The 22,954-nt window shown below is 42.2% G+C and overlaps 1 protein-coding gene across 1 annotated transcript in view; it reads right to left on the minus strand.

Annotated features, from left to right (window-relative positions):
* ZFYVE26 (zinc finger FYVE-type containing 26) overlaps positions 1–22,038 on the minus strand; it is a 64,628-nt gene extending 42,590 nt beyond the window's left edge. The window contains exons 1-14 of the mRNA XM_080807349.1: positions 21,993–22,038; positions 21,226–21,502; positions 19,715–19,793; positions 14,816–14,905; positions 12,900–13,410; positions 12,387–12,517; positions 11,621–11,785; positions 11,386–11,474; positions 10,307–10,470; positions 5,618–5,821; positions 2,709–3,320; positions 2,377–2,463; positions 1,473–1,541; positions 650–801 (exon numbers count right to left, since the gene is read on the minus strand). Of these exons, the coding sequence (XP_080663475.1) occupies positions 650–801; positions 1,473–1,541; positions 2,377–2,463; positions 2,709–3,320; positions 5,618–5,821; positions 10,307–10,470; positions 11,386–11,474; positions 11,621–11,785; positions 12,387–12,517; positions 12,900–13,410; positions 14,816–14,905; positions 19,715–19,793; positions 21,226–21,419 (2,547 nt within the window). The 5' untranslated portion in view covers positions 21,420–21,502; positions 21,993–22,038. The remainder of the gene's footprint in view (positions 1–649; positions 802–1,472; positions 1,542–2,376; positions 2,464–2,708; positions 3,321–5,617; positions 5,822–10,306; positions 10,471–11,385; positions 11,475–11,620; positions 11,786–12,386; positions 12,518–12,899; positions 13,411–14,815; positions 14,906–19,714; positions 19,794–21,225; positions 21,503–21,992) is intronic.
* Positions 22,039–22,954: the final 916 nt, after the last annotated feature.

The following is a 22,954-nucleotide window of genomic DNA, read 5'->3' on the forward strand; positions in this document are numbered from 1 at the left end:
GGTCGTCCCCTATACTTGTATAGAATAAGCATTTTCGTTATTATTAAAAATTGTCTGCATCTGGGAAGCCTGGGTGGCTCAGTTGTTAAGTGTCTGCCTTTGGCTCAGGTCATGATACCAGGGTCCTGGGATCCAGTCCCGCATCAGCCTCCCTGCTCAGCGGGAAGCCTGCTTCTTTCTCTTCCTCTGCCCCTGCTGGTGTTCCCTCTCTTGCTGTGTCTTTCTCTTCAAATAAATAAATAAAATCTTAAAAACAGAACTGCATCAAGATTTTTAACTATATAAAAACACAGAAGGAGTACAAGGAAAGACACAAAAATATTTCACTATTGTGAAGTGCTGAAATTGTGGCTAAATATTTTATCTTGTTGAAACACTTGTTTCTGTTAAGAAACAATTCAATAGCTTAAATCTCCAGGATGAATCTTGAAATCCACAATGCTGAGGATTGGGCCTTGAACATGGAAACTGCCCCCTGTTGCTCCTGTTGGATTTGGTCCGTCAGGTGCTCCTGAGGCTCTGGTTGCACATGCACCTAGCTTTACTTGAGGCCCAGCGGGGCCTGGACAGCCATGGGCAGCCATGGGCTGTTCCTAGGACAAGGTATGGCCTGGGCGGCTAACACCCGCTATACAGGTGCTCCCCTTACCTGGTGGGCTTCGGCAAAGTTCCCCCGGAGGATGCAGGATGCCAGCAGTGACTCAGGTGGGGAGAACATCATGGGGATGAATGAGCTTTGAGACTGGGGCTGCAACCGGCCATCCAGTTCATTCCTTCCAGACACAGCGTTCAGACTTCCCTCTGTTGGCACACAAGAATGTGGGGGCCAGGGAAGCAACAGAAACTGAGGAAAAACTCGACTTCTGGCACCTCCCACTAAACTCTTATCTTTAAGGTCCTTCTCTAAAAGTTCTGTAAGTGGGGCTTAATTCTTCCTCAGTTGAAGAGCAAACCTACGCTAGTATCTTTGAATACAAGACTTAAGTACCATTTTTGGGTTAGTCAGCTATTTCTCTCTGCTGATGGGTGACTCCATGATGGTGAGACAGCCCTTCCCCCTTTCCTTGCTGAAATTTGCTTGGCCATCTACAGAACCAACCTTTTTTTTTTTTTTCAAATTGAGATATAATTGACATATAACATTGTAATAGTTTTAGGTGAACAACAAAATGATTTATGTATATATTATGAAATGGTCAACCCATTAAGTTTAGTTAACATCCATCATTCATCACACCTAGTTACAAACTTTTCTCCCTTGTGATAGAATTTTTAAGATCTATTCTCTTAGCCACTTTCAAATATACAATAGAGTTGTGACTTATTTATAACTGGAAGTTTATATCTCTTAGAACCAACCTTCTTGAACACAGGCATAAACTGTTCAGTCCAGGATTTTATACTGTGGTGTAGGGCAACTCTCTATCAGGGCAAAGCTGCTTGAAGTTGGCAAACGGTTGGGACCCCCATACCTGAAGTACTTGTGCTCAGCTCACTACTTGTACTTTCCAGGGATGGATTGGAACTTCTGTCCCGGCCATCTAAAGGTATTAGGAAGAAAAGAGAGAATCAACCCTCAACTCCTTACGGTGCACGAGCTGGGGAGGGAAGAGGTAGTGGTGGTGCTGAAGGGATAGTGGCAGAGGGAGAGGGAGAGAGAGAATCTGAAGCAGGCTCCAGGCCAAGCACGGAGCTTGACTTGGGGCTCAACCTCAGGACCCTGAGATCATGACCTGAGCTGAAACCAAAAGTCAGATGCTTAACTGACTGAGCCACCCAGGCATCCTGTCCACCTCTTTTTAAAGGCAATTTGGTAATACCCATGTATCTTTGACCTTGCTATTCTACTGCGAGGGACTTATTCTATAGCTATATTCACACAGACATGTATGTATGTATGTATGTATAACAGACATATATGTACAAGGTTGTTCACTATAGCCTTGTTAATAATAGTAAAAAACAGAAACAATTTAAATGTGCACAAAAGGGTACACATAGCAGTGAAATGCTAAGCAGGCCTTAAATTACAAGGAGAAAAAAATAAGTTTCCAATATGTAGCATGACACATCTGTTGTATATATAAAAGAATGTAAAAGTGAAGAAAGAAAAGCACAGTTCCCAATACATACAGTAAATACAGTATGATGCATCTGTATGCATAAAATCCGACGTAACGGTTATATGTCACAAAAATTTCTGGAAAGAAACTATTAGCAAGGTTACCTTAGGGGAGTGGAACTGGGATAATCTTAGATCCCTTATTCTTTGCTTGGACCGTGTGTTTTATTTTAAAGAATCCTAGACAAGTGGCAGCACACCACTTGGCCTGGCACATTGGAATGAGGACTGGGGAGAACTCTTCAGAAGGTTACCTGGCCGGCTCCTTCTGGTCCTACGCCCCCGGCGGAGACTTGGATGCCCCACGGCCATGGGCCGGTATCTTCGGGAAGGCTGCTCCTCTGAAACGGCAAACTCTGGGTCATATGGGAGTGTTCAGTTTTGATTTGACCCACCTCCTGGGAGGAGAGGTATGGGGAGATCTGGACTGGCTCCAAGAGACGGGTTTCTGACACTGGTTGCTATGGTGATAATGCCCTGAGTTAAGGTGTGACTCCCATGTAACAACTCAGTCTCTCCCACATTCCTGGGATTTTTTTTCCCCTCCTCACTTTTGGGACCCACTGACTCTCTTGTCTCCTCTCACCTGAGCTCTGGTTGCTTGTTACCACCTTGTATCTCCACTGGGCCTCCGAGAGAACCTTGGAAAACCGCTGCAGGCGGCTCTGCAGGCCATCTCTGCTTCCCGAGCAGCTCTGGCCTTCTAGCAGCTTTTGCTTCTCAGGGGGACTGTGGCTGCTGAGTTTATCCAACTGCTCCTGAAGAAGCCTGAGGAAGGCCCCTATTGCAAATTCATCAGCCAAGAACCCGCTGATACCACTAGTAAAGTGCTTTAGGTCCAAAAAGCTGTGCCCATGGGGCCCTGGGGAACTGTCTTTTGGCTCTGTCTTCGGACAGCTTGGGATTGTATTAGCAAGGCTCCTGGGAACTCCCTGGCAACCCTGTTCCGACTTCCTCTCGGGTTGTGCTGTGTGCTGAGGGCTCTCTGATGGTGACCTCAAATCCAACAGGCCCTTCCCCTCAATGTCATCATCCTCAGCATAGTCCTCGGGTAGGTGAGGCTCTGGGTGAAGCTCGGCAGAGGTGATGAGGAGCAATGAGAAGATGTTTTCTAGAAGTTCCAGGCACAAGGAGTCGGGAATACTGCACAGATACTGTTGACATCTGGCTAGGTATGTTGAAAAGAGATCTGAAGCACCTAGAGAAGCATGTGTAAAAGAAGAGGCCAGAGAAAGAGAAGAGAGAAAATGTAAACATTAGAAATACTACTTGGCAGGGGCGCCTGGGTGGCTCAGTGAGTTAGAGCCTCTGCCTTCTGCTCGGGTCATGATCCCAGGGTCCTGGGATCGAGCCCTGCATTGGGCTCTCTGCTTGGCGGGGAGCCTGCTTCCACCTCTCTCTGCCTGCCTCTCTGCCTACTTGTGATCTCTCTCTGTCAAATAAATAAGTAAAATCTTAAAAAAAAAAAAGAAAAGAAAAGAAATACTACTTGGCAGACTCAAACATTCTCACTTTTTTTTTTTCTCACAACTTTTTAAGTCATTTATTTTTTAATGACTATGAGAAGCAGTTATAGGGAGAAGAATAAGAGACTATTCAGCCATATCTTTGCATGATTTGCAGATTTTGCTACCTTAATCAAGAGTACAGCTTACTGAACACTCATTATTTTGTTTCGGCTTTTTTTTTTTTTTTTTATTTATTTATTTGACAGAGAGAGATCACAAGTAAGCAGAGAGGCAGGCAAAAAGAGAGAGGGAGGGAAGCAGGCTTCCTGCTGAGCAGAGAGCCCGATATGGGACTCGATCCCAGGACCCTGAGATCATGACCTGAGCCGAAGGCAGCGGCTTAACCCACTGAGCCACCCAGGCGCCCCTGTTTCGGCTTTTAAATGTTATTCCTCATCATCATAGGAGAAGAGGAAAAAAAATAAAACAAGAAAAATCAGAGAGGGAGACAAACTGTAAGAGACTCTTTTTTTTTTTTTTTTTAAGATTTTATTTATTGACAGAGATCACACGTAGGCAGAGCAGCAGGCAGAGAGAGGAGGAAGCAGGCTCCCCACAGAGCAGAGAGCCCGATGTGAGGCTCGATCCCAGGACCCTGGGACCATGACCCACTGAGCCACCCAGGTGCCCCCAGCTCTTAATTCTAGTAAACAAACAGCGTTGCTGGAGAGGGACAGGCTAACTGGGTGATGGACATTACGGAGGGCATGTGAGGTAATGAGCACTGGGTGCTATATAAGACTGATGAATCATTCTGAAACCAATACATTATATGTCAATTAACTGAATTTAAATTAGAAAAAAAGAAAAAAAATTTTTTTAAAGTTTAAAAAACAAAACAGCAAAAAAAATATCATTCCTCATCTCTGACAAGCACTTCATATTTCAGTTCCTGGAATGAAGGCAGCACGGAGATGCCTTATTCCTCAATTCTATTTTCATTCACTGTTACACTAAAGGGGATCATGAGCTACCTAGATCTTTCAAGAAATACTCACTAGTCAGAAATGACCATGCTCACTGGTGAAGGTCTATTCCAAAGCCACACGGAAGATAACTGACCCCTGGTCACATATGGTAAGTTAAGGAATTACAAACTATTAAGAAAAAAGGCACCTGGGTGGCTCAGTCAGTTAAATGTCTGCCTTCATCTCAGGTCATAGTACTGGGGTCCTGAGATAAGCCCCACATTGGCTCTCTGCTCAGAGGAGAGCCTGCTTCTCTCTCACTCTGCCTGACACTCTGCCTGCTTGTGTGCGCTTTCTCTCTCTCAAATAAATAAATAAAATCTTAAAAAAAAAAAAAGAACAAAGAAAGAGGATAAAACATGAGGTTCTTTCATAATGGAGGTTGTAACCCAGAACACTGACTTAAAGACCCACCTTAAAAAAAAATAGAACAGAAAAATAACTGAGAGCGTGCTCCATTTGGAAAGGTAAGTATTGTTTCTTAAAACTTAGTTTGTATATCTCTTACACAAACATATATATCTCACAAATTATATGCCTAAGTGTAAACAGGAGTGTGATGTGAAATGCTATTTTCACTGTGGGTTGTAGTAAAAAAAAAAAAAGCATTTGGAAAATACTGCACTAAGTGATCACACTCCTTTTTTTTTTTTTTAATTATTTAACAGGCAGAGATCACAAGTAGGAAGAGAGGCAGGCAGAGAGAGAGAGGGAGAAGCAGGCTCCCCGCTGAGCAGAGAGCCCGACATGGGGCTCGATCCCAGAACCCTGGGATCACGACCTGAGCCGAAGGCAGAGGCCTTAACCCACTGAGCCACCCAGGTGCCCCTGATCACACTCCTATTAGAACTTAGGTAATGTCTTCTCCATGTCCTTCTGATTCATGGAGGCTGACAAATGGATGGAATTATTCCTGGCCATAAAAAAATCAAGGCCACCTCCCAATCCCACGAAGAACTCTCTGGGAAAGGCTGCTGCTGGCTTATGTCAGGGATGGGATGGCAGGGAGAAGTCTGTACCTGGGGAGGAGAGAGAATCATTTTCTGGCTCTGCAGCCACGGCCGGGTCCTCTGAAGGACTGTCTCTGCATTCCCGGCACTGGGAGTGCTGGTGTGAGTTCACACAGAGGGCATAGATGGCATACTTCATGGCACAGAAGCTCTGGTAGAGCGTCAGGTTCGGACACCGGCTCAGGTGCTCAGGGACTGGGGCTCCAGCTGAATCTGAATGGTAGAGACATGGGCAGAACTTCAGAGTCGGGTTTCTCAGGCTGGGGTGCAGGACGGCTGAGGCAAAGACACACTGCTCTTCTCGCTCAGATTTCTCACCCTTTCTCCTTGCTGTCAGTTTGACCCGCGCCCCGTCTGGGCCCTTTCTTCCACTCAACATCAACGTGCAGTGCCTCTGTTTCTTTTTCCCACCTGCCTCCATTCTACATGGCTGTTCACTATGGCCCTCATGGCTATTTAACAAGTCTCTGCCTCATATTTCTTAAAATATCCGTTTTCCTTTTTTAAGAAAATTAAAATGTCAAGTTAATATTGTCTACCTAGTGCCACATTATGTAGGAGACAAGGTTTAAAATGCATTTAGACTGAATAAGAAGAGCAAAGGCAACAAAAAGTTGCCTTTGTTAGAAATATTTGTTAGGAACAAATATTTAATGTTTAAGAAAGCACTGAAGCAGACATCAAGGGAAAAAACACAAACTCAGTTGAAATGCCTTGTACTTGTTTAATAATTTTTCATTAAAAAATTTGTTTTTGATTATCAGGAGAAACGGAGGCAGCATAATTTTTAAAGGGTCTCTAAGATTTTAATCTGACCCTAATTCCTTCCATAGGAAAATATAACCTGCTTAAGCCATCTATATGCTGCCTATAAGAGACTCACTTCAGACCTAAAGACACCTGTAGATTGAAAATGAAGAGATGGAAAAACATTTACCTTCCAAATAAAAGTGAAAAGAAAGCTGGGGTAGCAGTATTTATATCAGATGAAATAGACTTTAAAACAAAGATTGTAATAAGAGACAAAGAAGAGCATTGCATAATGAATGTTGGGAACAACCCAACAAGAGAATATGATAATTGTAAATATTTATGCACCCAAAACAGGAGGGCCTAAATACATAAAGCAACTATTAACAGACATAAAGGAAGAAACTGACAATAATACAATAATAGTAGCAGATTTTAACACCTCACTTTTATCAATGGATAGATCACCGGACACAAACAAGGCAACAGTGGATCAGAATGGACACACTGGAGCAGATGGATCTAACAGATATATTCAGAACATTCATCCCAAAGCAGTAGAATACACACTCTTTTCAAGTACACATGGAAAATTCTCCAGAACAAATTACCTGTTATGCCACCAAACAAGTTTCAATAAATTCAAAAATACTGAAATCACATCATGCCTCTTTTCTGACCACAATTGTATGAAACTAGAAATCAATCACAAGAGAAAGTCTGGAAAAAACACAAATACATGGAGGGTAAGTAACATTCTACTAAGCAATGAATGGGTTAACCAAGAAATTAAAGAACAAATAATACATGGAGATAAATGAAAATGAAAACACAATAGTCCAAAACCTTTGGGATGCAGAAAAACCTGTTTTAAGAGGGAAGATTACACTAATACAGGCCTATCTCAAGAAACAAGAAAGATCTCAAATAAATAACCTTATACTTAAAGGAGTTAGAAAAAAAGAACAAAGCCCAAAGCCAGTAGAAGGAAGAAAATAATAAAGATTAAAGCAGAAATAAATGAAACAAAGACTTACAAAAAACAATAGAACAGATCAATGAAACCAGGAGCTGGTGCTTTGAAAAGATCAACAAAATTGATAAAACTTTAGCCAGACTCATAAAGAGAGAGAGAGAGAGAGAGAATTCGAATAATAAAACCAGAAATGAAAGAGAATAACTGACACCACAGAAATACAAAGAATTATGAGAGAATAATATGAAAAATTATATGCCAACAAACTGGAAGACCTAGAAGAAATGGATAAATTCCTAGAAACATACAATTTTCCAAAACTAAATCAGGGAGAAACAGAAAATTTGAACAGACTCATTACTAGCAACAGAATTGAATCAGTAATTATAAAACAAAAGTCCAGGACCAGAGGGCTTCCTAGGTGAATTCTGCCAAACATTTAAAGAAGAGTTAATAATACCTATTTCTTCTCAAGCTATTCCAAAAAACAGAAAATGAAGGAAAGCTTCAAAATTCATTCTATGAGGACAGCATTACCCTGGTACCAAAACCAGATAAAGATACCACAAAAAAGAAAATTATAGGCCAGTATCTCTGCTGAACACAGATGCAAAAATCCTCAAGAAAATAGCAAACTGAGGGGCACCTGAGTGGCTCAGTCTGTTAAGTGTCTGCCTTCGGGTCAGGTCGAGATCTCAGGGTCCTGGGAAAGAGCTCCACACTGGGCTCTCTGCTCAGTGGGGAGTCTGCTTCTGCCTCTCACTCTCCCTCTGTGCTCTCTCTCTCTTTCTGTCTTAAATAAATAAATAAAATCTTAAAAAAAATAGCAAACTGAAAAAAATAACACATTAAAAAATGTATTCAGCATGATCAAGGGGGATTTATTCCAGGGATGCAAGGGTGATTCAGTACTCACAAATCAAACAATGTGATACATCACATTAAGAAGAGAAAGGATAAAAACCATATTATCATCTCAACAAATGTAAAAAAGCATTTGACAAAGTAAAACATCCACTTATGATAAAAACTCAGCAAAGTTTAGAGAGAGCATACCTCAACATGATAAAGTCCATATATGAAAAACCCACAACTAACATCATACTTGATGGTGGAAACCTGAAAGCTGTTACTCTAAGATCAGAAACAAGACAAAGATGTCCACTCTCACCACTTTTATTCAACATAGGACTGGAAGTCCTAGCCACAGCAATCATACAAGGAAAAAAAAAAGGTATCCAAATTGGTAAGGAAAAAGTAAAACTTTCACTATCTGCAGATGACATGATACTATATATAGAAAACCATAAAGATTCCACCAAAAAACTACTAGACCTGATAAATGATTCAGTAAAGTTGCATGATACAAAATTAATATACAGAAATCTGTTGGGCTAAAAAAAAAAAGGACAACTGCGGCGCCTGGGTGGCTCAGTTGTTAAGAGTCTGCCTTTGGCCTTGGGCTCAGGATATGATTTCAGGGTCCTGGCATTGAGCCCCTCATCGGGCTCCTTTCTCAGCGGGAAGCCTGCTTCTCCCTCTCCCACTCCCCCTGCTTGTGTTCCCTCTCTCACTGTGCCTCTCTCCGTCAAATAAATAAATAAAATCTTGAAAAAAAAAAAAAAAAGGACAACTTGCTTAAAAAAAGAAAAAAGCACTAAATGTAACAAAGCAAAAAAGAAGTAAAGAAATATTATCCATGATCCTGCCAGCTAAGTACAATCATTGTTACATTCTGGTTTAATGTCTTTGATAGTTTGGCATGTAAGTTGAGTGTAATGACATTTTATATACTATTTAATTTTCCTATTTCTTAAGTATTTTTTATAGTATAAGCACTTAATTATATTTCTTCATGGACTAAATTTCTGATGGCTGCATACAGTTCTACTGAATGAATCCCTTCCCTAGGGATTCCTTTCAGGCAGGGCATGCAGTAGTTAGGGATGTTTTGCTACTATGAAATTGCAATAAACTCGTTTATGTATGAACTTCCTCGTGATTAATTTTAGAAAGTAACCTCAGCTTTACCAAGGTTAAGGTAATATGAAAAACTAGACCAATACTGTCCTACACCTCGGCCTCTGCATAGTAGGACGTGCAAGCACTTGCATGACCTTGAGAGTGAGTGACTGCTTAAATTTTGTACCCCAGATGCCTCTCTTGCGTTACCTTAGTCCCAGCACTATTATTGCTCTTCTTCTCTTTCCCAAGTTCAAGTTCCATGTGTGTCCTGGTGAGTCACCAGGGATCTGATTTAAAATACTTCTCTGGAAGCCTTTTGTACTTGTATGTAGAAAACAGAGAGTTCTAGTTCCTTTAGGAGATCTGGTAAACAAATAGCCTACTCCACCAGGAAAAAATATAAAATACAGTAATAATGGTTTTCCAATTAGTAGTAGGTTCTTTTAAAACATAAATCAAAACAGTATCTAGGTTGAGAGCAAAAAGAGCTTGTTAACAAGGAGCTGAGTTTTAAGCAGATTCCAAGGTTAAAACGCTTTGTTATTGTTTTAGGCAAGTATTCTAAACTTCTTTATCTGTTTAACAGATTATGAAGGAGAGATGGGAGGGAAAGGAAGCACAGAATTTGCTAGGAAGAAGCTTATGAAGCATGGAAAGACTCACCAAGGACTTTCATAAATACTGCCCATCACAATGGTGCAAATTTAGAGGGCAGGTCCTAATTCTACTTCGTTGGGATAAAGGTACATGAGTGGTTCCTAAGAAATTCCAGGAGGACAAAGGTTCCTATAGGCCTGTTCTCATAGGATTCCCTATACTTCACCAAGAAAGGAGAGGAATATCCCTACAACCCATAATCTGATTGGGACAAATAGTGCCAAACTAGTGGGCACCTGCTGGACCACGCACCTTGACAGATCAAATTTACATAAATCCTGCGCTGAAAGAAGCTGGTGCAGGATTGTCCTAAGAGGGAAGCCTGCCCAAGTCATTCCTCACCAACTCACCATGTTCTTGCTGGGGGTCCTTGGCTGGCACCTTCTGTAAGAGCTTGAGAACATCCTCCTCCCTGAGGGCTGGAAGGTTGGTAAGATGATGGAGAGAGTAGAGCACGGAGTGGCTGTCTCCACCGTGTAAATGACACAAGAGATCTCTCTTTGGTATGGGGTTGCTGAAGGGCAAAAATGAGAGGTTGGACGAAAGTCAGTTTATATCTAACTCTGAGAAACCCATCTCTCAGTTCCCTCTTGTTCTTTCTCTCTGGCCCATGACACCACAGGTTTCACTTCCCTCAACACTAACTTCTAGTTGGTTTGGGATGTAGCAGAGCATTCATTTACCATTAGGAAAGTACATCAAGTCAGCTCTACTTATCTAGAAAGGACCTAGAAAGGGCCCACAGATTAGGCTTTCCAATTTCCATGCTCCTCCTGGCTAACAGCTTAAGGTTCTCCAATTGCTTTGAGTAACCCACCCCACTCCCCCTCTGCCCACTCTACTTCAGGAAGTGCTGATGAAGTGGGTGAAGGACAAAACATGAACCCGGATCTGGGGAAGACCTCAGGCTAAGTTATCGGGAAGCACAGCCTTGTATACAGGCAAGAGGCAGGTGTTGCATAAACCTATGATTGAGGATAACACATGCCTAAGAACAGGGACCACACTTATTAGCTGTTCACTTTAGGCATGTGATTTGACTCCTCTGGGCTTAAGTTCTCCCACCTTTACAATGAGGACAATATGGGCATCTATCTCACAGAATCACTGAGGGGCTAAAGTGAAATTACCCACTGAAAGGGCTCAGAGCAATGTCTGGCATACAGAAAGTGCTCAGGAAATGTGAGCTTTTGTTCCATTTATCACTGTCATCCTCAAATTATCCTCCAATTATAACTTTATAGCTATGGTAAAGATAATCATTATTTATGTTCCTCTCCTGGTTTAATAGCTGGGATGATTATTAGTTCCAGGTCAATGCTGTTGATGCAAACATCTATGTGGAAGGAGGCCTGAAATGGTACACGCGCGGGGCATGGGGTCAAGTGTGCTCAGTGGTGGGAAGGCGGCTGGCTGCATAGGACTGTACCTGCTCTGCTGTACACACCACTCCAGGACCTCCAGGTGAGCCCACAGCCCATCACAGGCATCCCTGAGGAGCGTGTCACAGCCCTGGTCCTGTGTTGATATGGGAGAAGAAAGAGATGCAGACTGAGGCACCTGGTGTCAGACAGTGACTGACTTCAGGACCCTGCATTCTGCCTCACTTTGAGACCCTATAGCCCTCACTTCCGGAGCAGCTTGCGCTGCAGAGGGAGAGTTACCTGGGCCCTGTGGAGTGTCTGGAGTAGCCTCTTGGCTGACGCTAGGCTCTGGCAGTGCGTCCAGCCCAGGAGCACGAGCAGTCGACTGAGAGGCCTGAATTCTCTGTCTAGTAGGCGGCCAAGACTTGGGAAATCTTCCTCTTTCAGCAGTGCTAGTGCCGTCACCTGTAGGCCAATGGAGGCTGCTGTAGACAGTTATGTGGCATTGCTGCATGTTAGGGTAGGAAACTTTTTAGTAAAATGGGGAGATGTCGGACAAGGACAGGAGTCTCCAGGTGAGTATAAAATGTCCACAGAAAGTCTAGACTGTAAGCTTTCCAAAGGCAGGGACTGACTTCTGTTGTAACCCCAGCTCTGAGCACAGTACATGGCACACAGGATGAGGTTAAGAAACATTTGTCAAATTAAACTAAGGCTCGGTTGTGGTCTGGATGGAGATCAGAGTTACTAAAGTCCCCCGGTGGCTCAGCAACATATTGCTGCCACTGTCTTTTCCTCCTCACCCTGTCCAGAAAGCTTATACGTATCTAACATCTTAGATCTTGCCAAAGGGCGTATATAAAATGACTGCAGTTCTAATTATGAATGACACTGGTTCTCACAGCCTTCTTTTCCCTAGGACTGTGGGATGGACACACCAAATGATCCACTGCTAATTAGACTGCTTTGTGTTGGATAAATGAGCCAGAGAGAAATGAGAAATGAAAAAGCCTACAGGAAAATCCCCGGGTACTTCTGTGATGGGGAAAGAATAAGTTTGATTTACCAGGATCTGCTCGAGGAAATGCTTGCTGTTGCTCAGGCAGTAGAAATACGCTGATTTCCAAGCCTGGGCTGGGTCAGGATTGGAGAACAGGGCTAGCATTGCCTGCTCAGGATCTAGATGATTGGGGGAGACTACAAAATCAAACCAGACAAGGTTACTGGGGAAGACGAAGATATTTCCTAAGCTAAAGCCCATTCAAAAAACCAAAAGATGTGAGAGTTCATTCTTTTAAAAAGTTAAACCAGGTTTTCTACACTTCCATGTTAAAGGCACTTTTACTTCTCTCAATAGCTTCTGAAAAGCTCTTTCCAGCTATTGCTATTAATTATTTTTTCCATCATTCCATCTTGGACTACAAAATCTGTACTTCCATGAAAGAACACCTTACCATTTATGCTTAGCCTCTCCCCTAGATTTCCTGAGCAACTTGGAAGGCAACAGCCTAGAGGAACTTCAGAGGTTGGGTACAGTGGAGTTACCAGCATGCAAGGAGAAGCAGCAAAGGGAACACACCTTTTCCCAAGGGTACAGCCTTCACTGGCTTTTCTGTGGCCTTTTCCGCATAGATATGGCCGTACAGGGAGACCAGGCTCCGTCCAGCCTTGTGTAGCAGGCAGTTGAGCACCTGCTCCTCCCGCAGGGGACTCCCCCTAGCCCTGCAGGCCTCTAGTAGTTCCTCACACAGGAGACGCAGCTCAACCCCGAACGGCTCTGCGGGACAACGCAGACTCCGCAGGGCTCCGTAGATGGCATCTACTATGCCAGCAGGCCCAGTGGTGGGGCCCTGCACAGCTCCAAGTGCCCTTCGAATGAGGTCCACCAGTGCCTTCTGCAGAGTGCCAGTGCCGTCGTCCTCACGAAGCAGGAGCTCCAGCAGGGCCTGGGCTGCCTGGGGAGCCTGCCTCAGAAGATCCCAGAGCACAGAGACAGCTTCTGAGCTGAGCTGAGGGCTCCAGCTCTCCCGCCTCTGATTTCCGTCAAGCACAGGGACTCCTGTATCTTGTGCTAAGGCTTCGTAGAATTCCTGTGTAGATGATAAAGCAAAGGGTCCGTGGTGAGCATGTCTAGGATGTTATCACTTATATGCTTGATGTTTTCCTCTTTTCAGTATAAATATGAGTGTGTCTTTAACAGCAGCAGTAGCAAACACATTATAGTAGTTACTTCGTGCTAAACCCTTTACACAGAAAAATCAAATTAACCTTAAGAGGAAGACACTACTATTATCTTCATTTTATAAATGGAGAGATGGAGTCAAAGAGAGAACTCAACTGCCCAAGGGCTTCATTCTCAAGCTAGGCCCCCCTCACCACTTCCAAAATGTACACTGTGGATCTAAATCAGGGGCTGCTAATTCATAGACCAAGCAGATAACAAATGGACATAAGACATGATGCCCATTCCCATGGCATTTAAATTCAACTTGTAAGAGAATATTACACACCAGTTTTTAACCTCTGCTCCAAATCCTAGCCATCCTTTGAGATATAGCCTATTCCTCACCCTTTAAAACCTTCCCAATACCTCCAACCCACAGGACTCTCCCTCTTTACTGGGCTTTTAAAGTACTCAAAATTAGTGCCATCTGGTTTAATCCATAATTGTGGCCTGTGTGTACTGGTCTTTTCTCCCTGACTAGATGGCAAACCTCTGAAGGTGAGAACCTCTATAGCCTATAATTTGTTTGTAGAGCTGGGACAGAGGGAGAACAGAGGATGGGTTAGTAGGTGCTTTTCCATGCTTTAGCATCATGCCTATGGACAGCGCTCAGGTGCTTCTTCATTAACTGCCTCCAAGATGGTCACAGGGCCATGAGTCCTCGGCCTAATAAACGAAAAGTCCCTATCTTAAATCCTATTGTTAGTGCGTCTTTAATTAGCTGGTGGCCTAGAGAGAGAGAGAGAGATCAGAAGTAGGCAGAGAGGCAGGCAGAGAGAGAGAGGGGAAAGCAGGCTCCTTGCTGAGCAGAGAGCCCAATGTGGGGCTTGATCCCAGGACCCTGAGATCATGACCTGAGTCAAAGGCAGAGGCTAAACCCACTGAGCCACCCAGGTGCCCCCAGCTGCGAGGATTATTAAGGCACCTGTTAGAGAGAAGAGTTATTCAACAAATAGCATTTCCTTTCCCCCTTTATATTCTCTATGATACAGTGGTGAAAAATTCAAATACCAAGCTTAAATCTAAGTTAGATCTTCCTTTTATGTGGAATGAAAAAAAAAAACTTTAATCCCCTTATACTTAGTATTTCTAGACAATCCAACTCTAAAGAATTCTAAAATCAGGTAAGTTCATTATAATTCTGAACTCTCCTCAGAGGGACCTCTACCTAGCCTGGACTTGTCTGAGAACACAGCCAACGTCATGGGGACAAGTTGAGCTGGTTGAGTGACTGTAACTCTGGGGTAGATGGATTCCAAGCCCTCTCTCACCTTGAGGATGTTCTCTGGAATGTCACGTTGGAGATTTTCTGATAATAACAGAAACTCAAGCTTTCTCCGGGAAACACTTGGGAGTAATTTCTAGAAGGATCATAAGAAGGAAGCATAGTGATTAGACATATGCTTTAGTTAACAAATAGTAAGAAAATATTTCTCTCCAGTTAGTTTCATTTCTGCTGTTTCTCTAAAATAAAGTACTTTTAACCACTAAATTTCTGGATATGTTTGAGATATTTTCTTCTTTTTTTTTTTAAGGATTTATTTATTTGCGAAAGACAGAGTGCATGCAAGGGGGAGGAGGGGCAGAGGGAGAGAATCTTCAGATTCCCTGCTGAGCTCACAACCTAATGTGGGGCTCGATCTCATGACCCATGAGATCATGACCTGAGCTGAAACCAAGAGTCTCGGATGCTGAGCTGACTGTGTCACCCAGGCTCCCTGAGATACTTTTCTATGTAATTAAAAACAGCTAAACTTGGATGCATATCCCTCTTAAATACTGACTTTTATTTTTTTTATTTTTTATTTTTTTTAAGATTTTATTTATTTATTTGACAGAGAGAGAGATCACAAGTGGGCAGAGAGGCAGGCAGAGAGAGGAGGAAGCAGGCTCCCCGCTGAGCAGAGAGCCCGACGCGGGGCTTGATCCCAGGACCCTGGGATCATGACCTGAGCCGAAGGCAGAGGCTTAACCCACTGAACCACCCAGGTGCCCCTTAAATACTGACTTTTATTTATTTATTTATTTTTTAAATATTTATTTGACAGACAGAGATCACAAGCAGGCAGAGCAGCAGTCAGAGAGAGAGGTGGAAGCAGGCTCCCTGCAGAGCAGAGAGCCCGATGCGGGGCTCGATCCCAGGACCCTGGGATAATGACCTGAGCCGAAGGCAGTGGCTTAACCCACTGAGCCACCCAGGCACCCCTTAAATACTGATTTTTAAATCCCACGCTGAGCAGCCTGGAACTCCAAGGTTTGCTCACATCATGTGACTCTTCTGTCACACGACGTCTTTTTCTAAGAATCTCCCCTGCATTGTCCAAACACCCAGCTATGAGTAAGTTTGGGAGGGTATGGCCCACTTCACCCTCTTTTGGTCCAAACCCTGGCTTTTGGTATTCATTATAAGTTGGAAAACAAAAGAGGAAGGAATCTAATAGTTATTATGTGCTAGATACTGTATGTCATATTTTCACACATTTAAACAATTTTCATTTATTTCTAAATCAAACAAACCTGTGACTTGAGCATATATTTTCCTAAAGATGAAACGGTTAGGAAGTATTTTTAAAAAATATTTTATCTGGGGCGCCTGGGTGGCTCAGTGGGTTAAAGCCTCTGCCTTCAGCTCAGGTCATGATCCCAGGGTCCTGGGATCGAGCCCCACATCGGGCTCTCTGCTCAGTGGGAGGCCTGCTTCCTCCTATCTCTCTGCCTGCCTCTCTGCCTACTTGTGATCTCTCTCTGTCAAATAAATAAATAAAATCTTTAAAAAAAATAAAAAAAATATTTTATCTATTTATTTGGCAGAGAGAGAGATCACAAGTAGGCAGAGAGTCAGGCAGAGAGAGAGAGAGAGGGAAGCAGGCTCCCTGCTGAGCAGAGAGCCCGATGCGGGGCTCAATCTCAGGACCTTGAGACCATGACCTGAGCCGAAGGCAGAAGCTTAACTCACTGAGCCACCCAGGCACCCCAGGAAGTATTTCTGAATTATTTCAAGCATGAAAAAGAAAAAGTGACCTCATCAAATATTTAATGAGATATGCCATCAGAGAAGACTGAAAAAAGGAAAGAGAGAGCCCCTGGCTCTTCTTGGACCTGCTTGTTTCAAAATAACTTGCCTTTACTGGGTTTTTAAAACTAAAATTATAGTTTCCCCATCTCCAGACACAAATACAAATAAGAGTAAAATCTAGGACTAATCCTAACAAACACTGCTTTATTTTTTTTATTTATTTTTTTAAGTATGGAGCTCAGTGCAGGGCTTGAACTCATGACCCTGAGATCATGACCAAGCTGAGATCAAAGTCCAATGCTTAACTGATTGAGGCATCCAGGCACCCCAACACTGCTTTAAATTAAAGACACCTGCAAATCATATGGCTCACTAAAGGTTCTGGGAGTCATATTTTATTGAAAGGTTTCCTGTCTCAAGCAAGAAGCACCTGCAAGATTGTGTGTGTGTTGGGTGTGTGGGGGGGGTGGGTTAGAATACAAGTTCACACCTTCTCTACTCATGTGCCACTTACCGTATCAGAGGCTAAGACGATTTAGTACGTTCTCAGTGCAAAATCCTATTTCTTCTTACCACATCCTTCCCTAATGCACCTATGCCATCTCTCAATGCTTATATAATGCTAGTGATTAGAAGTTGGTGGAGAAAATTCATGCTGGAAAGCTAAAAGTTAAGTGCTTCAATTGAGGACTAAGAGGAAGGAATAGATAAGATGTCCAGACAGTAGGCCCCTGATAAAGAACAAATTCTGGTTAAGATACTAGGACTTTACTCTAGAATGCTAAAGACTCCTTAGTTTGTAATTATGTTACTGGTGAAACTGCTTTATGCATGTGCAGGGTCATAAATGACTACTAACATTTCTAAAGCAGGGAAGAATTTGTTCCGTTTCTAAGCACAGATCTTACTATCAAAGCATGGAATGTTCAACGCAGAAAAATTAGAATACAGAAATAGGCAGGTGAAAACACACACATACAACCCCCAAATCTTGCTACTAAAAGAGAGCTTCTATTAACACTGTGGTCTGAGGGTATCCAGATCATTTCTATTCATGCATCCCAAATGCGTAGTTCTCTAAAGTGTTTTTTCATGTAGCAGAGTATGAACAACCCTCCATGTCACCGAAAGTTCATTTACCACATAATTTTAATAGTGGCATGGTATTTTAGAAATAGATTAGCGAGTCCTATACTGTGGACATGGGAGCTGTTTCCGGTTTTCCTTTATTAGAAGCAACATGGCAGTGAACATCTCTGCAGGTAAATCTCTGCACACATGCTTCCACATGTAGAGGTAAGTCACTGCAAGATAAAAAGGCAGAGGGTGAAAGAGGATGAAGAAAAGGGAAACTGGAATCACTGTTTCAATTAATTGGAAAGGAAGTTTTTGGCAGAAGGTGGGAGACTGGAAAAAAAGAGGCAGCTAGCAAGTCCCCTAAAAGATGAAGGCCACTCTGGGTTAGCAACCGGCCTTGTGGAACTATTATTCTAAGTCCTTGTAAGAGTTGCAACCTTAGTCCTTCTAACAGTTAAGTCTCTGAGGTCCTTGCTTAATGTTTCAAAAACATTCCCACAACTGTTTAAATAACTGAGGCACTGAAGCCTTAAGATTAAGTGGTCTTTGATGTTGGGAAAAACAAGAACAACTCATGGTTTGTGTGAAGGAGCCATGGAAGTGAAATCTGGTCTGGTTGAGCCTCTGTACAGAAAATAAGCAACAAAGCAGCCATTACTGGGGCACTTGGGTGGCTCACTCGATTAAGCATCCAACTCTTGATTTCGGCATAGGTCATGACCTCAGGGCCTTCACGTGGGGCCTCCTTAGGATTCTTTCTCCCTCTCTCTGCCCACCCCTGCAACCACACTGCTGTCTCTAAAATATGTAAATAAATCTTTAAAAAAAGAAAAAAAAAAGGCAGCCATGAAGTAGGCAAATATCCTTCAGTGAGGGGAAAGTTCATCTGGTTTGACAAATTCCATGCTTGGACTAGAAAGATTTTTAGTCAATAACAATAGATATTTTTTCTTTTCCTCTTTGAAGATTTTAATTCAAGTTTTCCCTTTTAGATCTGAAACTAGAGCCAACTCAATCATCCTGGGGTTGATTATTTTTAAATTTGGCTTCTCTTCCTGCCTTCTCCTGCTAGACTTCTTGTAATTTTTTTTTTTTTTTAGACACTGCCAAAAACCTGGATATAAGGTACATTTAGATTAGGAATTTCTGTTATTTTTTAATAGCTATGTGAAGAAGTGTCAGGCAAAACTGGAACTGGAGGCAAAATTAATTCTGATGACAGAGGGGGAGTAAAGAAGAAAATCAGGCTGAATTATAGACATTTACAGAACAGAATTTATGGTTTCTTTAATAATGTTGAGGTAGAAAAACCTAGTAAACTAAGGACTCAAAGTGAGAAGACCTTGGTTCCAGTCTTAGTTCTTCCCACTAACTTTACGGTGTGTCCCTGGGCCAGTCATCATTTCTCTTCTGGGTCAGAGGTTCCTCACCTAAATCTTAAAGTCTGAGACTTAATACAGAATTGTGTCAGAGAAATTCCTCTAATAGGTATCAACTTCTGATAATTATCACATAAAAGCCTTTTAATGGCAACCTTTTTAAAAAAAGCACTTTGTTACAAGTTTTCTTCCACTATTAATTTGCTCACCCTGTTTTAATACTTGCTAACTTTTAGTTTAATTCATGTGGATTACTAAATTATTAATCAATGAGGTTGAAATGTATAAGTATTCACTGCACTTGACTAATTAAAATGAGATTTTTGGAAGAAAAACCAGGTCTCAGCTCAGCCCATTCTCCATTACTTGTGTATTATGAGATTCATAATTTATTTGCTATCTTGTCACTTTCACTTGGTTTTGTAAAACTCTATTCAGGCACAGGACTCACAATGGTATTTAACAAAATGATATCACCTTAAATGGTATTACATTCCAATATATGTTAGTAAGGGAATGAATATATTTAGGTAGGGAGAAAGCAATAAAAATTTAAGCCATTTTCACCGTCAACACTGAGAAGGGAATATGACAAACCTCATAATAAAGGAAGTAAGAGATGAAAAGGAAATCTTTAGCCACTTCCAAGTTCTCAGTCTTGGCTTCAGGAAAAAAATCTGAAATATAAACCTTCTTACCTTTTCCTGGGAGAACCATTTTTCCAGTACAAGAAACCAGACCCACGCTAATCTTTGAGGGTTCATGTCCTGTCCACATCTGAAAAATGTGAAAAGAAAGAATTTCTAAACAAAGAGTTTCTACTGACCTTTACTCTTTTGTGACTAAAGATTTGGATTTCACTGCTCAGTCTATTTTAAACCTAAACAGGCAAGAAGACATTGTCCTAGTGAGAAATTTTCAATTTTATGATAGATCAATAAAACTAGAACCAGAACAGACCCAGCAGCTTTCATTAAAAAAAAAAAAAGAAAAAAATTCTTACCCCTACCTCCAACTCACTATCTAGTCTTTATTATTTTTAAACAAAATAACATTCATAGAAAACCATAAAAGTAAGTCTCCCTAAAGTATATTCTTGAAAATAGAAACTGAATCAAGTAGCCTTAAAGAAAAAAAGGAACTTCATAAAAATTTATTTTTAACTCTATGCTAAAAACAGGGATATAGGAATTCATAAGGCTTTCTTTGAAGTTAGTAATTTAGACAGAAACTGGCTAGAACCCAAATGAAAAAAAAGGGAAAAAAGAATCACCTAAGTCTTTACTCTGTATGTGTTAGTAAAATACAACACAGCTGTCAAAAGGAAAAGTGAGGGGAGAGACTAGACAGCACATTTAATTGTTAAACTACTAGCTGTTAATAGCACTGCCAGGAAGAGCCTCACTAAAAATTTAGATAGGGAACAGTGGTTGCCAGGGTACAAAGAGGGGTCAAAATACAAAGAGGTTATTTCCAGGGAGTGAGGGAATTCTTTCGTGGTGATGGAAGAATTCTGTATCTTGATATTAGTAGTAGTTACATGAATCTGTACCTGAATAAAACTGCACAGAACTACATACATAAAAACAAATCCACATTAAAAAAATGGTGAAGACTTAATAAGGTCTGCAGTCTAGTTAACAGAAATGTATCAATGTCAATTTCTGGATTTTGATATTGGATCATAGGTATATGAGATACCACAATTGGGGAAGCTGTGGAAAAGGTACTCTTTGCATTTTTTTTTTTTGCACTTCTTGTGAATGTAAAACTTATTTATATAACTTTTTAAATATAATATTCATATAATTATTTCAAAAGAAAAACTTTAAGTGAATTGACTTCCAGTCCTTTGTTAAAGCTACAATACCTTCAATTACATAAGCAAGAAGAGAGTCTTTCTGGAGGCAAAGAAAATGCTTTTCAATGCACTTCCACCATCTACTTTAATGATAATAATCAAGAAATGGTGGTTTCAGGCATACTTTGCTGGCCAGGCTTACATGCTGTTTAAGAGGATAACTGAAAGCCAATACTGATTTAGTACTAAACACGTACTAGAGAGGTAAATTTTCAGAGCAAGCGAAATACACTCTGCCTCTGATAATTCCTCAAAGGATAGGTGAGAGAGGCACACGTTGACCAGAGCCCAAATAGTGACCTTGTGTCTCCTGCCCTCTGACTGCCTGGAATAAAGAGAGATCCTTACCTCAGCTGATCTGGACACACCACCAGCGCCTGAAGTATATCCTCCACCTTTTTTGGGATATCCCCTTGTGCCTCGTGTAGCTGAGGTACACATGCCTGAGCTAGCTCCCATTCTCCTCTGCGAAGGCACTCACAGAAAAACCCAAAAAGTTGCTTCTGAGAAGCAGCTTCCTCTTTTCCAAATGGATGATGCATTTTCCCAGCACAGAGTGCAGGGAGATAAGAAGAAATAAATTACGCAGACCACATACTCAATTTTCTCATTCGTGGAGCACCTCCTAGAAACAATACACACCACAGTGAGAAGAAACGGAAGGAACTATAATTAGACAAACTAGTAACTGCTAGCCCGGCTGGGAAAAGCGGGACTTACTCCCCTAATTATTGTTTTAAGTTTGATTTGACGTGTTACTCTTTTTGAGAAGTTCCACCTTTCCCCCAGGGGTGGATCCCATCTCTCTACATGCATCCAATATTTAATTAATCTCAATGATCGTATTAGCTCAGGGTGCAGACCCATAACCGTACTTTCATTTTCCCCACTTAACTTTACGCCCATTCCGACTCCAAATCCCCAGGTGGTCGCCTTCTTAAGGATGAGAAATTCAGGAGGAACCTCCCTCCTTGGAGCTCTCTCTTAAGGCAGATGAGGGAAGATTTGGAGAGTCTGTGTCAGAGCTGAAGGCTCTTGGGGATTGGGGCTGAGGGATGCTCCCTACAGGGGTCGTGGGGAGCGCCCCCGCCTTCTTTGAGGTGCCTAACACTTACCCGCTCCCGGTGCCCAAAGCAATAGAGCTTCCAGCGCAGCCATGTTTGAACCGAGTCAGGTGATAGATCCCACTCGGGAGGTTGCCGGATCGCGGGGTGGGGTGGGACGACTGAGAGCGGCTACTCCTATTGGTCAGTGGAGGGACGATGCAAATAAGGCGCCATATTTGTTTGGGTCACGTGTCGCCACCTCTTCGGACTAGAGAAAGCTAGGACAACGAAAGAGCAAATGAGCTACCCAGCTAATAAGGACCGTTCTTCTCAGTTTTTACCACTCCTCAGCTCAACACCTTCTGTTTTGCGTTCGTCGGAGCAGATGGCAGGAATATCAGTGTCCCTTGATTTTTTTCTTCTTTTACTTCCTAGCATTTCAAGTCAGCTTTCATTTTTTATTTTATTAATAAAATAAATAAAGATTTTATTTATTTGACAGAGAGAGAGGTCAGAAGTAGGCAGAGAGGCAGGCAGAGAGAGGGGAAGCAGGCTCCCTGCTGAGCAGAGAGCCTGATGTCGGGCTCCATCCCAGGACCCTGAGATCATGACCTGAGCCGAAGGCAGAGGCTTAACCCACTGAGTCACCCAGGTGCACTGAAATCAGCTTTTAGTAAGTGCTAACCTGTGACAGTGTTTTGCCAGGCCTTAGGAATACCGAGAGCAGGGAAACCTGGATCCTCCTCCATCGTTATTCTATCCAACTGGGCTCTGTTATAATCCCAGAACCCTATATCCTGAATACCCATTTTCTGCCCAATTCCATTAATTTATTTGTTCATTTGCGTGACAACGGTTAATTGAACGGGGTACGAGTACCTATTTTACAGGCTAAGTTGTGGACCCCGTCCTCAAGGAGCTCAGAGTCCAGTGAGTAGTGCATGCCAGTAATTAGGACACAATAGGTTAAATTATAAGACAAAGTGTGCACTGAGACATGAGAACAAAGAATGAGCAAAAGCTTTTTTGCA

The sequence above is a fragment of the Martes martes genome (assembly GCF_963455335.1).
Source record: "Martes martes genome assembly, chromosome: 7".
NCBI classification, from domain to species: domain Eukaryota; kingdom Metazoa; phylum Chordata; class Mammalia; order Carnivora; family Mustelidae; genus Martes; species Martes martes.